Source organism: Oncorhynchus clarkii, chromosome 19 (genome assembly GCF_045791955.1).
Source record: "Oncorhynchus clarkii lewisi isolate Uvic-CL-2024 chromosome 19, UVic_Ocla_1.0, whole genome shotgun sequence".
In the NCBI taxonomy this organism is placed as follows: Eukaryota; Metazoa; Chordata; class Actinopteri; order Salmoniformes; family Salmonidae; genus Oncorhynchus; species Oncorhynchus clarkii.
In genome coordinates this window covers 47756809-47780150 of record NC_092165.1, presented here as the reverse complement: position 1 = coordinate 47780150, position 23342 = coordinate 47756809, and the positions used below count along the sequence as shown (strand labels likewise).

At 40.7% G+C, this 23342-nt stretch overlaps 1 protein-coding gene across 2 annotated transcripts in view; it reads left to right on the top strand.

The window, feature by feature from the left end:
- The window catches only part of LOC139375326 (rho guanine nucleotide exchange factor 10-like), a 74615-nt gene continuing 51273 nt past the window's right edge, over positions 1 to 23342 (top strand). Inside the window, exons 1-2 of one of the 2 annotated variants that reach the window (XM_071117003.1) lie at positions 1 to 185; positions 18539 to 18661. In XM_071117003.1, the coding sequence (XP_070973104.1) occupies positions 18598 to 18661 (64 nt within the window). In that variant the 5' untranslated portion in view covers positions 1 to 185; positions 18539 to 18597. The remainder of the gene's footprint in view (positions 186 to 18538; positions 18662 to 23342) is intronic. The other variant, XM_071117004.1, reaches the window with a different exon arrangement.

The following is a 23342-nucleotide window of genomic DNA, read 5'->3' as shown; positions in this document are numbered from 1 at the left end:
GTCTTGGATGGACTCGGATGGCGTTGGGAAGAACTTGGATAATTTCAGTCGAGGAAAATGGAAAAAGGGACAATTCATTTATAGGAGCAGAAGAAGTTCTTCCTCAGTGTTTGACAGGGATTTGTTTGCACATCTTTAATGTGGAACTAGGAAAAATAACGATATTCATCAGGATTCGAAATATGGTGAGTTCTATGTGTTATGGAAAATATTCCCGAACTTCAAGATTGTTTGAAAGTCATTTTATGATTTATAATACAGTAATATAACCAGTACATTATGTTCAGCTGTATTTGGACGCTATTCTACGAATGGAAGAGATCTAACTTACATGTTTTCTCTGCAAACAAAGTGAGTGATCGTTCGCCCGGGTGCGCTGTTTTAAAACGTGGCGAGTTGTCTTTGCCAACATGTATCGGTTTGTCAATTCAGAGACGGGTGTCTCATAATAATTTGTCCTGTGGGTTCTGTTAGTTCTGCTAATATTGTAAACCGTTATGCTTTGAAACATGCAAGGACAAAACAAATGAATGTATAATTGTATCTTTCTCATGCATACAGTCTTTAGTCTTTCAGAAATGTCAATGTACGAAATTGGCAGGAACGTGGTTGTCACACCAATGACAAAATTGTGATGAATTTCTAGATGTTCTGTACAAACTCAATGCCGAAAGTTATGGTTCCCCTCTGTTCTTTTTTCCCAGGGTACAGGTGCATGATATTAAAATAGATTGCATAGTATCAAGTGCAACCTAAATGTAATTATGATTTATATCCACTCCTTACCAAGACAATTAAGGCCTGACAATATAAACAATACTTTCCATCAGAGTTATTACAGGTTCACTATTTATTTCTGATTAATAAACTAGTCTATAAACTAATAAACCAGGCTACTAATTATAAACTGTTTGTGAATGATAAAGTATTGTCATAACTGAGCAAATTTACTGTAGCAGTACTGTATAATAAATTACCCTTTAGTTTCTGATTAAGTCTAGTTTATATATTTTAGCCTAATCCAAAATAGTATTGGAAACTTATATAGCCAAACGTTGTACTGTGTATCATGAAGTTTGATTCAAACACTTTAGAAGGTGTTCCAGAGCACCCTAACTCCATTTCAACAAATTCACGTAGTCATGTATAGCATTCCTCATTTAAGCAAGTGCATGACTCCACTGAACTGGAACTTTCTTTGGTAACACTTGTATTAATCAGAAAAGTCTAATTTGAATCAGAGTAGCCTATAACCACATCCGATCAAACAGTATTCTAGGAATCTATGCGCCTCGGGCTAGGCTGCTAAAAGATGGTTTAGATACGGTGAGCACTTTGATCTGCTATTGTATTGTCTGGCTCCATGCTTGTCCAGTTCACTTTGCATCAGCACTGGGGGAAGAGTTGAGAGCCTGTGAGATTTGCACACACTATCGGTAATTTGCTTAGCAAATAGCCAGGTCACTTGGCTGCTGTGAGTACAGATGCCTCTACCCCTGGTAAGGACTCCTAAAAAGGGATCTCTGGTATTTGGGGAGTATGAGGACTCTTTGCTGTACCCAGGTCTACTGCAGTCAGTGGTTCTCTAGCTGAGCAGTTAGGTGAAGTGAACCCTGGGCCTTTAGACGGCACGCTCTACAATGCATAAGACTTCCTCCTGTAGAACAAACACCACAGGTACATCACCATCATGCCCTAAACTTCCATCTTTATTTTGGCTCAGCAGCTCTGGTTCCTGGCTTAGCCTTACATGCTAAGAATCAAACCATAACTCCTTCAGCATCCCACCTAGTTTGTCCTTAGCTTCATACCAGAGGGTTGATTTCAGATTGGGGAGCCTCTGTTATTCTATTTCTGGTTGTTATTGTCGATCACAGATGCAGCTGGACAGAATCACTAATTTCCCAAAGTGTGTGTGTCGGGTCTGTAAGTTCATCCAGTGGGTAGAGGCTTATGGGAAAGCCTCAGAGTGTCTGGCAGAGGGTGAGAGTCGGGCCAGAGTGCATAGCAGTCTGCAGAGAGGAGCATACTTTCGATTTTTCAGAGGACTGTTGTGCGATCATGCAGTAAATCCTCCCATTCACCACTGAGGAGCACTGAGATGTAATGTGGATCAGCACATCGCACAGCCATAGCTGGGTGTGAAACTGACTGACTGGGCTTTACTTCCTTCGTTCTGGAGGTGGACATGGGAGATTTGTCACCAAAATGTGTATTTACCAGCTGTGAACATCTGTGTTCAGAATTGGACTCGAGCTGTGAAGCTTCTGGTTCCGTTGTCAATATTTTTGGACACTATGGATCTGTGACTTTCTCCTATAATGTCTTGTCATCTACACTATTCAATTGTCACTATTACATACAAACCACACTGGCCATGTTGCGCGCGCAAGTATCACAAAATAAATGTACATGTCTGCGTAGCCAAGCGCTAAAGTAGAACGTGGTTTTATTTGAGACACTCCACGTGCTGCAAGTCCCCTCCTTATTGGTTATCAGGAAGATAGAAACCCACGTGGATGCTTGAAAGACAAACAAGGATAAATGAATTAAAGATAACTAACTAAAAACTAGGTTTCCCTTTTTAATCTGTGGATTGTTCGTCGGAGCAGAGAAACTCACGATTTTATATGACTCCGGGTCAAAATTCTACAAAGAACCAGCTAAAAAGAGGACCATATGCATGTCAGATAAAATAACAACCCAATGTACATCTCCCTGGACAAACTAGCTAGCAATAACAACTAGCCAGATGTCCATGAATGTTTTATGTGTGTTTCACACATAATTAATGTATTTGAAATTAATATATTTGATTTAAAAGTAGATTTTGGTATTTTAACCTGCATGTCATAATCATGTCTGGTGTGGATGGACAAATCAACATGTGCACAATGGCGCACGGGGAGCGCATGTGTGGCCGATGTAGTCAGTATGTTAGGGTGACTAACGAAACTCCTAAACACTTAAACACTATCTCCAGTACCCACTCTGAAGTCAGCATAATGCATATTACTGTAAATATCAACGTTTTGAACTGGCCTGTTGTCATTTGTCGTAATTTGAGGTTGGGAGAGAATGTTGTTCTACTGACATTAAAATGCTTCCTGGGCAGCTAACAACGACCTATTTGGCTTCTCCCTCTCTACTATTGCCTCACACACTGACATAGTGACATTCTGACATTCTGTGAAAAAATTGTCAAATGAGTAAGATGGCTGGCCTTGCTTAGATCTTATTGGCAGACAACAAAATGAAGCAAAAAGGTATTCTGTATTTTCAGAAAAGGTCTAACTTGAATATTCTGCCAGAGGTACTCTTTCTAAAGGTAAATCACATCATTTTCAAGCACGCTCTGAGGGAGGACAAGATCTTACATGCACCGCAATTTGTCAAAAGCTTGCTGTGTTCTTCAGTGATGGGTGTGTGTTGCCTAGCACTGTTTATGACACCACAGGAATGGATCTCTGCTGTTGTTCTGGACTACACTTCAATTTGGGGATCTCTGATTCATTCTCATATTCTCAGTGTAGACACTCAATAGTGCCTGATCCCTCCACGTGTCCAAATGTCTATACACCAGGGACCCTAAGAAAGCCAGTGCAGCTTTAACCCTAACCCTAGGGCATGCTATTGAAGTGTATTTCCCACACCAGACACCCATATACTGTAATTACAGCTGCTGATGTGAAATGCCATGCTGCTCCTCTGGCTTATATTGATCCCTGTATCTAGGCCAGCTAACATTTCAGGCCTGTCAGAGGCTTTAGAAAGCAGCTATGAACATGATATTTAGCTATGGAATGGTATACATTGAGTTACTGCTAACTCGCTCTGTAGATCTATTTAATTTCTCCTTATGGACTCTAATTTCCCAGTGTATGCAAACTGCTCTGCTATATCAGCTGTTATTGCTAACAAATGAGCATTTCCTAATGTGCGTTGGAACTCTACATTTCTAATGAGAGAAATATCCAATATCCTTTAAGTTCCACTCCTTGAGGTCTGACAGACTGCAGGCTGCTCTCTCAATCTCTCTCTCACTGTGATGTTTCAACTGCTCTTCCTCAGCATGTCATAAAACTGCTCTGCCTGGCCCCTTGTCAACACACACACAGACAGAGAGACAAGGCAAGAAGGGCCTTCTATGCTATCAAAAGGAACCTAAAATTCGACATACCAATTAGGATTTGGCTAAAAATACTTGAATCAGTGATAGAACACATTGCCCTTTATGGTTGGAAGGTCTGGGGTCTGCTCACGACCCAAGAATTCACAAAATGGGACTAACACCAAATTGAGACTCTGCAACAAAAGAGCTGTAAAATATCCTCAGTGTACAACGTAAAATACCAAATAATGCATGCAGAGCAGAATTAGGCCAATACCCGCTAATTATCAAAATCCAGAAAAGAGACGTTATATTCCACAACCACCTAAATGGAAGCGATTCCCAAACCTTCCATAACAAAGCCATCACCTACAGAGAAATGAACCTGGGGAAGAGTCTCCTAAGCAAGTTGGTCCTGGGGCTCTGTTCACAAACAGAGCCCCAAGACAGAAACACAATTAGATCTAACCTAACCAAAAATAATTACTTGACACAATGGAAAGAATTTACAAAAAAACTAGAATGCTATTTGAACGTAAAGAGATTGGTCAGGTATTGTGTATGTACAATCTTTTACTATGTACAGACTGAGCATAGCCTTGCTATTGAGAAAGGCCGCCGAAGGCAGACCTGGTTCTCAAGAGAAGACAGGCTATGTGCACATTGCACACAAAATGAGGTGGAAACTGAGCTGCACTTCCTAACCTCCTGCCAAATGTATGACCATATTAGAGATGCATATTTCCCTCAGATTACACAGACCCACAAAGAATTCGAAAACAAACGCAATTTTGATAAACTCCCATATCTATTGGGTGAAATACCACAGTGTGCCATCACAGCAGCAAGATTTGTGACCTGTTGCCACAAGAAAAGGGCAACCAGAGAAGAACAAACACCGTTGTAAATACAACCTATATTTATGTATTTTCCCTTTTGTACTTTAAGTATTTGAACATCAGTACAACACTGTATATACAGATAATATGACATTTTTAAATGTCTTTATTCTTTTTGAACCTTTGAGTAATGTTTACTGTTAATGTTTTATTGTTTTTTTCTCTCTTGTTTATTATCTATTTCACTTGCTTTGGCATTGTAAACATATGTTTCCCATGCCAATAAAGCCCTATAATTGAAATGTAATTGAATTGAGAGATAACTACAGAGAGGGGAGAAGGACAGAGAGAGAGCCTGGCCATTTTAGTATGCTGCAGAGCACTGTCCTCCCCAGCACAAGTGTTTTTGTCATCCTTGCCCGTCCATTCAGAGAGACCTGTTGTGTATAATGGACCACTGATTACAGTAACGCTGGCAATGGGAGATCATGACACACTGCCAATAACACAGCCATGCAGAGAGCACAGAGAGTCCAAGAAGCAGAATGTGGGTCTGTATGTGGGTCTGTGTGTGAGTCGGTGGGTTTGTATTACTATCCTTGTGTGTACCAGAAGTCACCACAAGGATAGGAAAAATCTCTCAAGTCCCCACAAGGACAGAGGCTATTTTAGGGTTACGATGGGGGTTAGGGAAATAGGATTTTGAATGGAAGTCAATTTTAGGTAGGATAGTAATACTGTGTGCGTGTGTGTGCGGAGAAGGGGAAGGAGAGATGTGCCTAGAGGATTCTCTCTACTGGTGCCAATGTGCACTCCAGAGCAGGCTCTTGGTTTTGTTTGTGACTCTATCATACAATTTCTGGAATGCCATTCTTCAATAAGGGCGCTTGAGATGTTTTTGGCTTAAAACAAGTGTCTGCTTGGTCACCTGGCTGGCTGCAGTCTTGGTTTAAAGTGTCCTAGATTGTGATTTTCATTATGTAGTACTGTACTACTGTATCTATACATGATCATTCCTCACCCTTTGAGAACATGTTTATTATTACTATTGTGACTGGTGTTATTACCAAAGCTAATTGTTGTGACTGCACTGGGAACAAAACGGAGGCATTATCTGCAGGCCCTAGATGACATATTTCCTGTCTGTGCACAGCTAACTACAGTGTTGCTGACATGTAACGACATGCTTGGCCAAGTCTGTCATCAGATGGTTCTCTTTTTTCACCCTCTTGTCTACAGACCAGTGGGGGCCACTGATTGTCTGAATACCCGGGGCGCGAGGTGGTTGGAGTTGTCGACAAAGCATCACGACAGATATAGGATACCAAGTTTTCGAACTACTGGTAGTTTCTTTGAGAATATGTATAAAGCGATCTGTGCACTTGAGCAGCAGCATAAATACAACTATCACTTTTTCATGTCAAAAACTGAATGACCACTGTTGCACATGCTGCTACTGTTTTGAACAGATTAGATTATACTATTTAGAATAAGCAGCCAGCTCATGAATGAATGAGTACACCAGGGAGAACGCAACAAGCATGCAGATGCAATAAGTGAAAGCACATTATCTGGAGATACAGTAACTGGTGATAGCAAGCTAACATAATGTCGCAAAGCATGATGAGTTTGCCAGTTAATTTTCATTTTGAATTAACTTGGCATGGGAGCTAACTAGCTACCAGCTATCTGCTTATTATTTTATTTTTTTTATTTTTTTTATTTCACCTATTTAACCAGGTAGGCTAGTTGAGAACAAGTTCTCATTTACAACTGTGACCTGGCCAAGATAAAGCATAGCAGTGTGAACAGACAACACAGAGTTACACACGGAGTAAACAATAAACAAGTCAATAACACAGTAGAAAAAAAAGAAGGGAAAAAAAGAGTCTATATACATTGTGTGCAAAAGGCATGAGGAGGTAGGCAAATAATTACAATTTTGCAGATTAACACTGGAGTGATAAATGATCAGATGGTCATGTACAGGTAGAGATACTGGTGTGCAAAAGAGCAGAAAAGTAAATAAATATACAGTATGGGGATGAGGTAGGTAAATTGGGTGGGCTATTTACCGATAGACTAAGTACAGCTGCAGCGATCGGTTAGCTGCTCAGATAGCAGATGTTTGAAGTTGGTGAGGGAGATAAAAGTTTCCAACTTCAGCAATTTTTGCAATTCGTTCCAGTCACAGGCAGCAGAGAACTGGAACAAAAGGCGGCCAAATGAGGTGTTGGCTTTAGGGATGATCAGTGAGATACACCTGCTGGAGCGCGTGCTACGGGTGGGTGTTGCCATCGTGACCAGTGAACTGAGATAAGGCAGAGCTTTACCTAGCATGGACTTGTAGATGACCTGGAGCCAATGGGTCTGGCGACGAATATGTAGCGAGGGCCAGCCGACTAGAGCATACAGGTCGCAGTGGTGGGTGGTATAAGGTGCTTTAGTAACAAAACGGATGGCACTGTGATAAACTGCATCCAGTTTGCTGAGTAGAGTATTGGAAGCTATTTTGTAGATGACATCGCCGAAGTCGAGGATCGGTAGGATAGTCAGTTTTACTAGGGTAAGTTTGGCGGCGTGAGTGAAGGAGGCTTTGTTGCAGAATAGAAAGCCGACTCTAGATTTGATTTTAGATTGGAGATGTTTGATATGAGTCTGGAAGGAGAGTTTACAGTCTAGCCAGACACCTAGGTACTTATACATGTCCACATATTCTAGGTCGGAACCATCCAGGGTGGTGATGCTAGTCGGGCATGCGGGTGCAGGCAGCGAACGGTTGAAAAGCATGCATTTGGTTTTACTTGCGTTTTAAGAGCAGTTGGAGGCCACGGAAGGAGTGTTGTATGGCATTGAAGCTCGTTTGGAGGTTAGATAGCACAGTGTCCAAGGAAGGACCGGAAGTATACAGAATGGTGTCGTCTGCGTAGAGGTGGATCAGGAAAACACCCGCAGCAAGAGCAACATCATTGATATATACAGAGAAAAGAGTCGGCCCGAGAATTGAACCCTGTGGCACCCCCATAGGGACTGCCACAGGACTGGACAACATGCCCTCCGATTTGACACAGTGAATTCTGTCTGCAAAGTAGTTGGTGAACCAGGCAAGGCAGTCATTAGAAAAACCGAGGCTACTGAGTCTGCCGATAAGAATATGGGGATTGACAGAGTCGAAAGCCTTGGCCAGGTCGATGAAGACGGCTGCACAGTACTGTCTTTTATCGGTAGATAACTGGTTAATATAACCAAAACATCCAAACTATTTCTCAATGTTTCTCGAAATGATTGTTGTTGGCTAATTCATTTGATCATGCTAATTCATTTGATCACACCTGGTTTTATGCTGTTTTAGTCCACACAACATGTCACCCTGCCACCTACTTAAAAACCTGATGAACAACATAGGGGGGGGAAACAATAAGCCACCCTCCTACCAGGTCCACAATGAGAAGGTTCTAGCAAGTGTATTCCTCTATCCTTCGACTCTTCTTTGACGTAGATGTCCGATTTTAGTGGTGTCCCCGACAAAAAATCTTAAATGTGTATTTTTCTGTGTGTTTGAATAAAATCAACTATATTTAGGCTACTGAGCTTGTCTGATGCTTTAAGCACACTGTGGTTAAATAATTAAGACACACAAATGACTTGAGGGAACCAGAGATCAAGATGACCTAACCAGAAGAAAAAAAACCTGTTCCCAAACCACCTCCTTCCGCTGCTGCTGGCCTTCGCAGATTCTTTAATTATGGCTCCTGAAGTTGTTTCATTTATTTTATAATAAAGTCTTTGTATCTCAAAATCATTGTCATCTAAATTACAATTATACAAATCTAAAAGTACTTTGCCAACTATGTAAAAATCACCAACATGAAGCCAATAAATTACAACATTGCAGCCTGCAGGTAGAAAATATAAAAATGAATCACATTAGCTACGCATGGCCTGTCTGCAAGGAACTTTGAAACATTGTATCGACTATCAACTTGGTCCAGCCCAAAGCTTGTGCCAACAAACTTGCAACATTGTATAAAATATCCTGGACCCTCAGTTTCCCGTGCCCTGAGCTGAGCTCCAGAGAGACACAACTGTAGTCTATTTTCGCAAGGGACAGGAAGTAATCAGGTAGGCCTATGTTATGACATTTCCACCAGATCAGAACATTACAGAGAGCTGGAATGATTTTTCAAGTAGGCTGCATTAAGGAACTATTTTAATTCTCAATGGATGTAAATACAGACTTCTTTTACTTGCTGTTTGAGGTGAATAAAAAATTGCTTTGAGAAGCGCCACAGTTCATTAGTGGTGTTGAGTTAAGACGATTAGAAACACTATCAGATCCCCAAATGGGCACATTTATAAGCCTACATTTGCGCACAGGCCAGGTAGCCTAGGCCTACTTCTTAGCGGAATCAGGTGCGTGTACTTACTCAACATTGACAGGAGCCTAGGTTGTGTGCTCTGCAAACAATGTGTCCCCTCCTACAATGACAACGGTAAGACTGTAGTAATAATATATTGAATGGATTAACAGAAATGATGGTAACCAAACAAACATTGTAGTAGTACATTTATGGTAAATGGTAAAATGTATGGTAAATGTACTTACTACTGGTGCCATCCCAGCCTTCACAATGGATTAGTCCACTCAGACAGCCATCAATCAAGATGTGCCATAACATACTTTTTATTTTTTTGCAACTGCTTGACTAAAAAAAAATATATATATGTGTATACACTACCATTCAAAAGTTTGGGGTCACTTAGAAATGTCCTTGTATTTGAAAGAAAAGCATATTTTTCATCCATTAAAATAACATCAGATTGATCAGAAATACTGTGTAGATATTGTTAATGTTGTAAATGACTACTGTAGCTGGAAATGGCTGATTTTAATGGAATATCTACATAGGCGTACAGAGGCCCATTATCAGCAACCATCACTCCTGTGTTCCAATGACACGCTGTGTTAGGCTTTTAAAATGATAAACTTGGATTAGCTAATTGATCATTAGAAAACCCTTTTGCAATTATGTTAGCACAGCTGAAAACTGTTATTCTGATTTAAAGAAGCAATAAAACTGGCCTTGCCAACTATGTAAAAATCACCTACATGAAGCCAGAGTATCTGGAGCATCAGCATTTGCATTTGCATCAGCATTTGTGGGTTCGATTACTGGGGCGGCAGGGTAGCCTAGTGGTTAGAGTGTTGGACTAGTAACCGGGAGGTTGCAAGTTCAAACCCCCGAGTTCAAACCCCCGAGCTGTCGTTCTGCCCCTGAACAGGCAGTTAGTGTTCCTAGGCCGTCATTGAAAATAAGAATTTGTTCTTAATAACTGACTTGCCTAGTTAAATAAAGGTCAAATAAAAAAATAAAAAAATCTGGCTCAAAATGGCCTGAAACAAAGTACTTTCTTCTGAAACTCGTCAATCTATTCCTGTTGCGAGAAATTGCCAAGAAACTCAAGATCTCGTACAGAATTGCGCAAACTGGCTCTAACAAGAATAGAAAGAGGAGTGGGAGGCCCCGGTGCACAACTGAGCAAGAGGACAAGTATAATAGTGTCTAGTTTGAGAAACAGATGCCTCTCAAGTCCTCAACTGACAGCTTCATTAAATAGTACCCGCAAAGCACCAGTCTCAACGTCAACAGGGAAGAAGCGACTTCGGGATGCTGGCCTTCTAGGCAGAGTTCCTCTGTCCAATGTCTGTGTTCTTTTTATTAGTCAGTCTGAGATATGGATTTTTCTTTGCAACTCTGCCTAGAATGCCAGCATCCCGGAGTCGCCTCTTCAAGGCAAAGGGAGAATCTCAAATATAAAATATTTGATTCCATATGTGTTATTTCATAGTCTTCACTATTATTCTAGAATGTAGAAAATAGTATAAAGAAAGAAAAAACCCTTGAATTAGTAGGTGTCCAAACTTTTGATTGGTACTGTGTATATATATATATATATATATATATATATATGTATATGTGTTAAAATACATCAATATTTGTACTATTTTCTTTGACCAATCACAAGTGGGGTGCCGCCCCTAACGCCCTAATGGGTGGGCCGTCGCTAACTGTTGTCTCAGCTGCCTGCCTACCTGCCATCTAGACCTTCTTTAAAGGAATGTTTGAAGGCCTCCAATAGGCATGATGCTGTGTACTAAGCCTAAGGTGCTGACAGGCAGATAGACAGTGAGTGGTTGTATGTATATGAGAGGACCCCCCTCCCCCAGGGAACATGGACTAGATACCACTAGAGGAAGGGATGTCTTTCTCTTTCCTCTTGAGGAAGCCCAGAGGATGAGAGCACACCTGATTGCTGCGTTTCCTCTTCAACCCCCCGCCCCCCATCTCTCTCTCCCTTCCTTCCTCAGTCACAGCTCGTACAGTACTCCTGAGGATAGCAATGATGAATCATTTTATCAGCTAAGGGTGTAACCCATTCTTTTAGGATTTTTATACATGTCAAGATCTGTCCAGTTAGTCACATCTAGCTCTTAAGTTAGGCCAGTTATATTTTGTCTCCAGGACAAAGATATTCTACCTGACTGTACTCTCCAACATACAGTACAGAAGAAAATGCTGGTATTGTGTTCACATTCACTGTACTGCCCTGTCCCTGTGCTGCTCTGTACTCTGGGTGGAGACAAAAAAACAGAGGAGCTCACATTATTCATAGACAAAACAATCTTTGAGTCGCTTGTAAATGGTTTATCTTTGGAATGGTGCAGTGGAATGGAGCAGTCTTGTTCACAGATGATTGTACTGTATTGTAAGCTTGTCTTATTATGGTGTGAATTGAATTGGAGAGCAGCATGTCTGTTACAGTATGGAACTCACTGGAACTCTACAACAAGAGGCCTCTTATTTTATGGAATGACATCACTGATATATCATCCACCCTTGAGGGGAGTGTGACAGGCTAATTGTATTTGATGGAAGTGGGCTAATGCAGGACTTGTTGACCCACAGAACTTGAAGCTTCTTTTGTTTGGTCTTCCATGTGTCCTGTATCTGTTTGTTAGACAGTGGAAGAATACACTGTCTCATGTCTGTGCACGTCTGTGTGTATCCTGCCTTAGCATGCATGTGACATTTCTCCCCCCCAGATGTAAAATGAGCCCGCTGTTGTTAACCCCACCCTCACTTTGACCTCTGACCTCATATGCCTCTGCAAACCTGTCACTCTACCCAGTACCTCTCAGCCAATAATATGCCTTTTACAGGCTAAAAAGTATTGCTCTGTAATGTGTACGTGTGAACAGTACTGTACATGCAGAAGTTTATTAGAAAATGTTACGCTAGCCTAGAATACCAAACTATATTTCATTCAATTTTACTGAACATCAGATAACAGCTGTTTACAATAAAACATTTGAACTGTTATTGTCTTTGAGTAATTTCTAGCTCTCATCAACAAAAACAGAATCTAATTGACCCCAGGATTATTTGTAAACTAAATGGGCCTAGTGGCGCAGTGGTCTAAGGCACTGCATCTCATTGTTAGAGATGTCACTACAGACACCCTGGTTCAATTCCAGACTGTATCACAACTCAATGACTCAAGCCCAGTTCAGCTAATCCCTACCATTGTGTCACAGAGTTGTCATAATGCTTCAGCAATTGTACAATACACCAGGGCTGTCAGTAGACACAATATAAGTAACCTAATTGATGTCCCTTTAACTGCCCTGAATGCCTCTACTGATCCTACAGCTATTGTATGCAGTAATCATGTGCCTACTGTTCGCACTAAGCCGGTGTGCCCTAGGAGGAAGTCCACTGTGAGCAGCTCACCCTGCACTAACATAAAGAACATCTACTGCTGCTAAGCTTCACAGTAAAGCAATGAAAGCAAGTAAGCATCCCATAAGATAAATGCTCAAAAGAGCCCACGTTAATACAGTTGAAGTCATATGTCTACATACACTTAGGTTGGAGTCATTAAACTCGTTTTTCAACCACTCCACAAATATCTTGTTAACAAACTATAGTTTTGGCAAGTCGGTTGACAGACAAATTATTTAACTTATAATTGACTGTATCACACTTCCAGTGGGTCAGAAGTTTACATACACTACGTTGACTGTGCCTTTAAACAGCTTGGAAAATTCCAGAAAATCATGTCATGGCTTTAGAAGCTTCTGATAGGCTAATTGACATCATTTGAGTCAATTGGAGGTGTACCTGTGGATGTATTTCAAGGCCTACCTTCAAACTCAGTGCCTCTGCTTAACATCATGGGAAAATCTAAAGAAATCAGCCAACACCTCAGAAAAAATATTGTAGACCCTTATCAAGTCTGGTTCTTCCTTGGGAGCAATTTCCAAACGGCTGAAATTACCACGTTCATCTGTACAAATAATAGTACGCAAGTATTAACACCATGGGACCACACAGCCGTCATACTTCTCAGGAAGGAGATAGAGATAGCCTCCTAGAGATGAATGTACTTTGGTGCGAAAAGTGCAAATCAATCCCAGAACAACAGCAAAGGACCTTGTGAAGATGCTGGAGGAAACCGGTTCAAAATTATCTATATCCACAGTAAAATGAGTCTTATATCGACATAACCTGAAAGGCCGCTCAGCAAGGAAGATGCCACTGCTCCAAAACCGTCATAAAAAAGCCAAACTACGGTTTGCAACTGCACATGGGGACAAAGATTGTACTTTTTGGAGAAATGTCCTCTGGTAATAGAACTGTTTGGCCATAATGACCATTGTCATGTTTGGAGAAAAAAGGGTGACGCTTGCAAGCCGAAGAACACCATCCCAACCGTGAAGCATCATGTTGTGGGGATGCTTTGCTGCAGGAGGGATTGGTGCATTTCTCAAATTAGATGTCATCATGAGGGGAGGAAAATTGTGGATCTATTGAAGCAACATCTCAAGACATAAGTCAGGAAGTTAAAGCTTGGTCGCAAATGAGTCTTCCAAATGGACAATGACCCCAAGCATGCTTCCAAAGTTGTGGCAAAATGGCTTAAGGACAACAAAGTCAAGGTATTGGAGTGGCCATCACAAAGCCCTGACCTCAATCCTATATAAAATTTGTGGGCAGAACTGAAAAGGTGTGTACGAGCAAGGAGGCCTACAAACCTGACTCAGTTACACCAGCTCTGTCATGAGGAATGAAATTCACCCAACTTATTGTGGGAAGCTTGATGAAGGCTACCCGAAACGCTTGACCCAAGTTAAACAATTTCAAGGCAATGCTACCAAATACTAATTGAGTGTATGTAAACTTCTGACCCACTGGGAATGTGATGAAATAAATAAATGCTGAAATAAATATTTATCTCAACTATTATTCTGACATTTCACATTATTAAAATACAGTGGCAATCCTAACTGACCCAAGACAGGGGATTTTTACTAGGATTAAATGTCAGGAATTGTGAAAAACTGAGTTGAAATATATTTCCCTAATGTGTATGTAACCTTCCGACTTCAACTGTATATGTAGCTTAAGAAACAAGTTTCATTAATCAATAATTTGCTAGTAACAGATGACATTCATATTCTGAGTATCTCTAAAACTCACTTAGATAATACCTTCGATGATACAGTGGTAGCAACACAAGATTATAACATTTATTGAAAATATAGAAATGCCAATGGTGGAGGTGTAGATGTTTTATATTCAGAACCACATTCCTGCAAACAGACACTGCACTTGACACATTTATGAAGTTGCTAATAAGCATGCACCCATTAAGAAAATGAAAACTGTTAAATCCCTGTAAATTGATGAGGAATTGAAAAATGGTATGGTTGAGAGGGAAGAGGCAAAAGGAATGGCAAATAAGTCTGGCTGCACAACCGATTGGCAAACTTATTGAAAATTGAGAAATCATATGACTAAACTGAAAAAAAGAAGAAGAAACTACACTATTAAACCAAGATAAATTAAATAAAGAATGATAATAAAAAGCTTTGGAGCACCTTAAATGAAATTCTGTGAAAAAAGGAAAACTCAGCTCCATCCTTCATTGAATCAGATGGCTCATTCATCACAAAACCAACTGATATTGCCAACTACTTTAAGGCTCCATGGATTGATGAGGAATTGAAAAACTGTATGGTTGAAAGAGATGGGGCAAAAGGAGTGACTATTAAATATGTCAGCAACTCTGACTGGCTTAAATTATGTTAATAAACTACAAATAAAAAGAAGAAACTGTATTATGAAGTCAAGATCAAAAACCTTTGGAGTACTTTAAATTAATTATGGGCAGAAAGACAAATTCAACTTTCATCGAATCAGATGGCTTAGTTATCACAAAGCCATTTGATGTTGCCAATTATTTTAATGGTTACGCCATTGGCAAAGTAGGCAAATTTAGGTAGAAATGCCAACAATGAACAGTGAGCTATCGTACTCATGCATAAAAATAAAATAAAATAATGAAAGGAAAGGAAAGCATTGCAAGTTTTTAGAATTTTGTAAAGTTAGTGTTCGAGAGGTGGAAAAAATACTGTATGTAGCTCCCTCCAGTAACCACGAGCACAACTGTTCCTTGATTTTAACTGGTGGTTTTATTCTGTATTTATATATATATATATATATATATATATATATATATATATATATATATATATGTGTCAGATTTATCACCTTCCGTGAGAACTATAAAGTACTATAAAGTAAATGAAAATACAGTTAAGAACACTCTTACAACTTTCTTGTCTTATGAGTGACTTATTAGCTTGGTATAACTCTGAAGTGCTTACATACATAAACAGTTTAGCCGGAGCTTTAACAGTATCAGATTAAACACATGAATAAAGGAAAAATACCTAATTGGCTGCTTATTACAGAAGGGAGGAAATCAAAAACTTCACACTTCTTATTCTTGGCATGAATTCACGCTTCCTCCTTAATTATTATAACGTTACCATCCTAACATACATGCTTCAACCTTTACAAACTACACCCGTAGACACAAAAAACCTATCTGACACAGCGTGGGATTGCCTTCACTCCAAAACTGTGTTGCTACGATAATAATCCCTGTTCCAACAGTTCTTAGCCACGTAGTTCCGCTTGTCTTGCCATTTCCCCCGCATAGCGAACACGTAAAGAATTCAAACAAAAAACAACATAGACTGACAGGTTAATTGTCAGTTATCGATCAATAATGACAAACCTCCTGGCATTGACTCTATAGCTGACTCTTTACCCACTCCTATCTGTCATATCTTAAATCTGAGCCTAGAGGAAAGTCTTTGTCCTCATGCCTGGAGGGAAGCCAAACATTCAGCATGCTTATAGAGACAGTCACTCAACATGTACTGCACTGACACAAACGACTGATGATTGGTTGAAAGAAGAATATAAGAATATTGTGGGAGCTTCTCTTTGGTGTACCGCAGGGCAGCTCTCTAAGCCCTCCACTCTTTCCTATTTTTACCTATGACCTGCCACTGGCATTAAACAAAGCATATGTGTCCATGAATACTGATGATTCAACCATCTACGCATCAGCAACCACAGCTAATGAAGTCACTGAAACCCTTAGCAAACAGTTGTATTCTGTTTAGGAATGGGTGGCCAGTAATAAACTTTTCCTGAACATCTCTAAAACTAAGAGCATTGTATTTGGTATAAATCCTTCTGTAAGTTCTAGACCTCAGCTGAATCTGGTAATGAATGGTGTGGCTGTTGAACAAGTTGAGGAGACTAAGTTACTTGGTGTGACAATAGATTGTTAACTGTCATGGTCAAAACATAGATTCAATGGTTGAAATGATGGGGAGAGGTCGGTCCTTAATTAAAAGATGCTCTGCTTGTTTGACACCACACTCCAAAAAGCATGCCCTGCAGTGCTAGTTTAGTCTTATCTTGATTATTGTCCATTTGTGTGGTCGAGTGTTGCAAGGAAAGGCCTAGTTAAGCTGCAGCTGGTCCAGAACAGAGCTGCACGCCTTGCACTTCATTATAATCAGAGGGCTAATATAAATACTATGCATGCCAGTCTCTCTGGGCTAAGAGTTGAGGAGAGACTGTCTGCATCACTTCTTCTTTTTATAAGAAACATGAATGTGTTGAAAATTCCAAATAGTTTGCATAGTCAACTTACACACAGCTGACACACACACTTACCCTACTAGACATGCCACCAGGGGTCTTTTCACAGTCCCCAAATCTAGAACAAATTCAAGAAAACGTACAGTATTATATAGAGCTATTATTCAATGGAACTCCCTTCCATCTCATATTGCTCAAATGAACAGCAAACCTGGTTTCAAAAAACGAATAAAGCAACACCTCACGGTACAACGCCTCTCCTATATTTGACCTAAATTGTTTATTTGTATGTATTGATATATAGTCTACGTGTGCCATTTTTAAATTGATGTTGTTCTGTTCTTGTCAATTTAATGTTCTGTATTATGTAATGTTTCATGTTTTGTGTGGACCCCAGAAAGAGTAGCTGGTGCTTTCGCAACATCTAATGGGGATCCTAATAAAATACCATGGTGTGAACCTGTCAGCCCCACCATGTTTACACACATAGGGTCACTGACCCTAACTATATGTGTTCCCCTAGGGAGTCCCACGCTACCCTCAGTGGATCAAATAACCCTGCTCTGACAAACACACACACACAAATACACCACATTAACTGACTGTTTGTGGGGCGAGAGGAATTTTTTTTTGTTTCTTGATGTTGTTTTTATTTGTCTTTATTAGTTGTGGTTCAGATGTCTGGCGCTCAGACAAAAGAGCCAGGAACATAATGCTCCACTTCTCCACTCCCCTGCTGGTGTGACTTGACTGAGATTGAGTAACTTGGAATAAAGAGCATGTGGTTGGCATTGGTTGCTTGGTTTTCCATTGGTGGGGTGTAATGCATTGGGAAATACCACAGAAATTATGTATGGGAACATTCTTCATGCTATCTAATCTAAAAAGTATATTATATGCCATCTTTTGGCATTCTTCCATGTATTAGTACTTATGCTCATACTTACTTATACTAGTGATGGGGGCAAAAATCAATGCAGTTACTTATTATTATTATTATTATTATTATTATTATCATCATCTTTGGAACAATATTATATCGATATTTGATGGATTTGTAGCGTTAGCTAGCGCTAGTTAGCTCTACCTGCGCTAAAAGTCTGGTATTTTTCATCCTATAGCTTGTTCTCTTTAAATAATGAGCCAACATGTTTTCAGCACTTTTATTTCCATGACTGATCAAAAACACATTTTATATCTCTTGTTTCTCTGCTGCAGACATATAGTAAGCAATATGTTTGGAACATCAAATCGCAGTATCGAATCACAATACATATAGAATTATGAGAATCGTGAGAATCGCAATACATATCATATCATCACCTAAGTATCGTGATATTATCGGATCGTGAGGTCCATGGCAGTTTTAATCCCTAACTTATACCATGTGACCTTACCAGGCAAAACTCTAGTTAGGCTAAAACTTTTCCATGTAGCCCGGAAAAACTCGGGACCTGGTGATGTTTGGGAACATTCTTCTATGCTTGGCTAATTGAATAAGTGTACAGTGAATCACAGCGTGCCACCTCTGACATCCTCCATGTGTGTGTTTCCTCCAGGGTCATGTGTGATTGAAGAGGACCACCACCACCACCACCAGGCTGCTGAGGGAACCTGTATGCCCAGAAAAACAGCAACCAGTATGGACATTGTGGAAGACTTCCCTCCCCCGCCTCCTGAAAGTAAGTAATGCCAACATCCTCCTCTCCTCCCCTCTCTCTCTCTGACTCAATCTCTCCCAGCACTTGTAAATCCCCCCGTAGCCAATGAGAACACATGCTGCTGCTCAGGCCTGTGGACAGCTCTGTTTATGGTTTTCTATGCTGAGATGAGTGAGGCGCTACTTGGTAATGTCATTATGTCATGTCCGTTGGTAGATTTAGCTTGTCGTCCTGAGATGTTATCAGACTGTAGTGACCATCTCTACTTGTCCCTTTGTTACGCCTAGTGCAGTTTGTGTGTTCTTGTTAATGTTTTTGAGTAGTCAGTTAATGTTGCTCAAACTAACAGGTCCTAAAGGCTGTTTTGGCTGATGATGATGGGGATCTATATATCATATTTCTGTTAGCCCTGTTTATGGTAACAGGTTTGAAAGGTCTGTTTCGACTGACACACTGATGGTCAGTCTAGCTCCCTGAGGGCCTTTTCATGATGGGCAGACCGTGTAAACACATTCCTCTCTGGAGCTCGTGGGCTGTGGAACGAAGGAGTAAGGAGAAGGAGGAGGAGAAATGTGCCACAATTGCGAAGGGCAGACAATGTGCCTCAGTATCTGAGCCCTGGCTGAATACTGCAGCATCAGGCACACGCGCACACACACACGCACCACAGGGAATGGAACAGGCCAGAGAAATGCCTCATCTCCAGCTGGGCAGCCACTTGCCTTGTTGCCGTGGCGATGCTGGAGCACATTGTAAGCCAGTGACTCATTGAGCAGAGCAGTGTGGCAGAGAGGAGAGGAGGCACGGGAACAGAATCCATATTGTGGTTATTAATTGACAATGGATGTTGGGGACAGGCCTAGTTTTCTCTGTGTGTGTGTGTGTGTGCTGGCTAGAGAGAGAGTATTGAGCAGACTGCAGGCACACATTCTCACAGCGCCAAATATCCATGGCTTCATCATTTACACTTGATCGTGACCAAATTATTGAATGGGCAATTTAAACGAATAATCTGTTCAAGCTTTTATACAATCTCTGTTCCATCACACCCTGCTCTGCTTTACTTGGACTAGCCTGTGCGTCAGAGAGTAGACACGCACAAGAATGACTATGCATCCCATGTCTCAGCAGTGAAACATCCCTCCAGGCAGTGGCTAGCTGTGCCTGGTCCTTCTAGCTGGTCCGACACAGTTATTCATTATCACAGATGGGAACAGCAGATGTCACCTCTTTCCAGGTTTTCCCTCCTAATGTTCTGCTCTAGCGCCTTCAAAGTTTAGTTTCAGGGTGTACATAGAGGTCACAGTTAGACCCCATAGCAGAGTCACAGACCATTGTCATAACTTCAGACTGAGGGCTAGAACACTTCCTGTCAACCCCTTAGGTAGTCATGATGGGGATTTAGACTAAAGGGCTCATAGTGCTGTAGAGCTTCAAGGACTTTTGGGTCTCTGAGTGATTGATCTGTGTATTGGAACTGGGGATAAGGACTTATTTAAGCCTGAGGGGTTAGTAACTTTTGAGTAATGTATTTGATGGTTAGTGAGCCTAACCTGTAGCCTTACTTACCGTTGTGTATTTATGTTAGACAGTGTTGTTTCTAGTAACAGCTGTCTAAATGTCAGCTTAGAGTTTACTCAGTCAAGCAGGAAGTATTTAGCCAGCACAGGAAACGGAACTGATGTGAATAGGGGTCAAAAGGAAAAAGGTGTAGATCTATACTGAGAAATCTTAGTAGGAAATCTTCTCATATAGATGAGAGGGTTGAATTGTTACCTCTGGTTTGGTCATTCAGGAAATTGTGCCAGAACTTGGAGAAAAGGAGAGAAAAGGGAATTTTACTCAGTTTCTTAGCAGGAACAGTCAGGATATGAGAGTTTACCTTGGTTAACCTAGTCGTGGGGAAACCTGAATCCTGATAGGACAGTCGTGTTTGTACTGGAACTGAGTCGCGTGGGAAATCTGTGGTATGTTTAGGAGCAGAGGTATGCCCGTTTCTGTTAGATATGTCCGCCACGGCCAGGGAGATAAAGTAGCAGTCTCAGATGGGGTTGTGACCTCTTAAACTGAAGCTCCTGCCTCCCATAGGGAAACTGTGTAATAGGAATCTGGATCCAATAGCAAGTCCATGTACTTGGACTCCTGTAGAGAGAAGTGGATGTTTGAATGGGCTGAATACAGAGCATTCCTATTCATCTATACCACCGATGACTTCTGACTGTGTCACCTTCTGTGAACCCTTTGCCAGCATTCAGCAGGGATTCTAATGTCATGGATTTTTCTCTCTCTTTAGGCTACAGACTTTCCTCTCCTCTTTACACCCCTCTCCCTAATTCACCTCCTTTATTCAGTATGTCAGAAAGTACAAGAGAAGTGCTCGCACAACGGCTGTCCATTTGATTTGACAGGCTTTTTCCTACGCCTTACACAATGGTGTCAGTCGGTGTCCTCAACCTGAATAAACCCCCTGTTACTAAACCTACACACGGCCCTCCCAAAGGAACCTCATATAGCGGTGAAAAGAACAATAAACTGGAGAGCAAGACCAGGTTTCCTCTAACCCACCACCATGTCACTTTAAGTCCTCTGAATTAGGTCTGTGGTGACATTTACATTCCATATGCATCCTCAGCACAGTTTAGGTCAGAGAAAGAAAGTGGCTTTCATTCTTCATCTCTATTCCTTCATCTCTATTCCTTCATCAACATTGATCTGAAAGGAGATAAGGAAGGAAAGCCAGTTTGGACTATTGAGATGCAGTCCAGGATTCATAGGACAAACCGTGTTTTTTTCTGGTCATTGGGGGTGTGACGACACTGCTCACCGAACTGCATCGTGTGGAGGATGATGTTAAAAATATTTGTTGGTCTGATGTGATTAATGAGGAGCATCCAGACACTGCATTCCAATTATTGATAAACATGCACCTAATAAGAAACGGACTGTTAGAACTGTTAAGGCTCCATGGATTGATGAGGAATTGAAAATGGTACGGTTGAAAGAGATGGGGCAAAAGGAGTGGCTAATAAATCTGGCTGCACATCTGACTGGCTGACTTACTGCAAAATGAGAAATTATGTGACTAAACTCAACAAATATAAGAAGAAACTGTATTATGAAACCAGTACATTAAATTAAGTTATGGGCAGAAAGACAAATTCAACTCCATCTTTCATCAAATCAGATGGCTTGTTCATCACAAAACTATTTGATATTGCCAATTATTTTAATGATTACTTTCATTGGCAAGTGGGCAAATCTACAGTGGTTGCTCCATTAAAAGTTGTGTGATTATGCTGCGGGACTTAGAAGTAATTTGTGGTTTAGTACGGTACCCTGCGTCACTACTTCATTGCTCCAGACCAGCGCAAGGGGGAGTTAGAGCCCTGATTATGCTTTTGGGTCCTACTGTGTCTCTAACTGACAATGAAGGGCGACATAAACCTAAATAGAAACTGATAATTGTACACAACTTCAGTATTACTTACTAAAACTGTTGTTACACTAAGGTTTTTATTTTGTTAGGATTATTTTGCTCTTACTGTAGTACTGTAGGCCACTGGTCACGTTATACATCGCCTGAGTGGCGCAACGGTCTAAGATACTGCATAGCAGTGCGAGCTGTGTTGCTACATATGCTGGTTCAATGCCTTGACTGGGAGACCCATGATAACTGTCGTTTTTTTGGTTTCTCTCCCTCTAAAAACAGAAATAAATAATTCTAAATAACAAACTGGCTTTATTTACAAATTAGTAACAATGTCTCACCCCATGTTCAAGAATGGCCCTTTTCTCGCTCATTTTACGTTATTTGAAAACTAAATAATCTCCAAAATATTGTTATTTTTTAAACAAAGCGATTATTACTATTAGTATTATTAATTTAGAATGATATAAAAGCCCCTTGGATCACAGATATATTATTACCCTGTTAATAGCAGGACAATATATATTGGTCATATTGGTCATGGCTCCCGAGTGGCACACAATGGTATTGCCTTACAGTTCTCCAGCTGTATCCACTGAAAGCGTGCGAGGTTCAAGGCACGAGGGCAGGGGGCACGGATGGGCCGCAGAGCCGGCAACAGAAGACCGACCTAGCCCATGGGGAAGGGAAGAGGAGGAAAGGGGACGGGGTGGACACCCACCCCTCCACACAGGCAACACTTTAAGGGCCATTGCACTACTAACGGAGCTGACTAGGGAAACGTTTAGTGCCAGTCTGCACGTTCAAACTAAAACAATGTAAATAATAATGGCATCTTTATGTTTTTGTTAATAAAATAATGATAAAAATACTCTTTCAAAATGCCGATTTGTTTATTTAGTTGCGTCATATTTTTCGATATACTATAGGCCGACCGTAGGTGACTTGAGTCTCAATAGTGTTGAGTAATATGCTGTTAAAAGTGGTGTAGGTCTTATTTATTTAAAGAGCATATTGAATTTAGAAGCAATAGGAAATGAAGCGCTGCTCTGAGACAAGCATGGGGACCGGTCTTGATAAATCAATGAGATCTCCGTTTGGGTATTGGTTACACTACAATTATACAATCAGGGTTTAGAAATGTTATGCTCTTAGTCTAATCTTTATATAACTAGGCAAGTCAGTAAAGTACAAATTCTTATTTAAATTATTTGCTAAGAGAGACTGGCATGCATAGTATTTTAGTTTAGCCCTCTGATTACAGTGAAGAGCAGT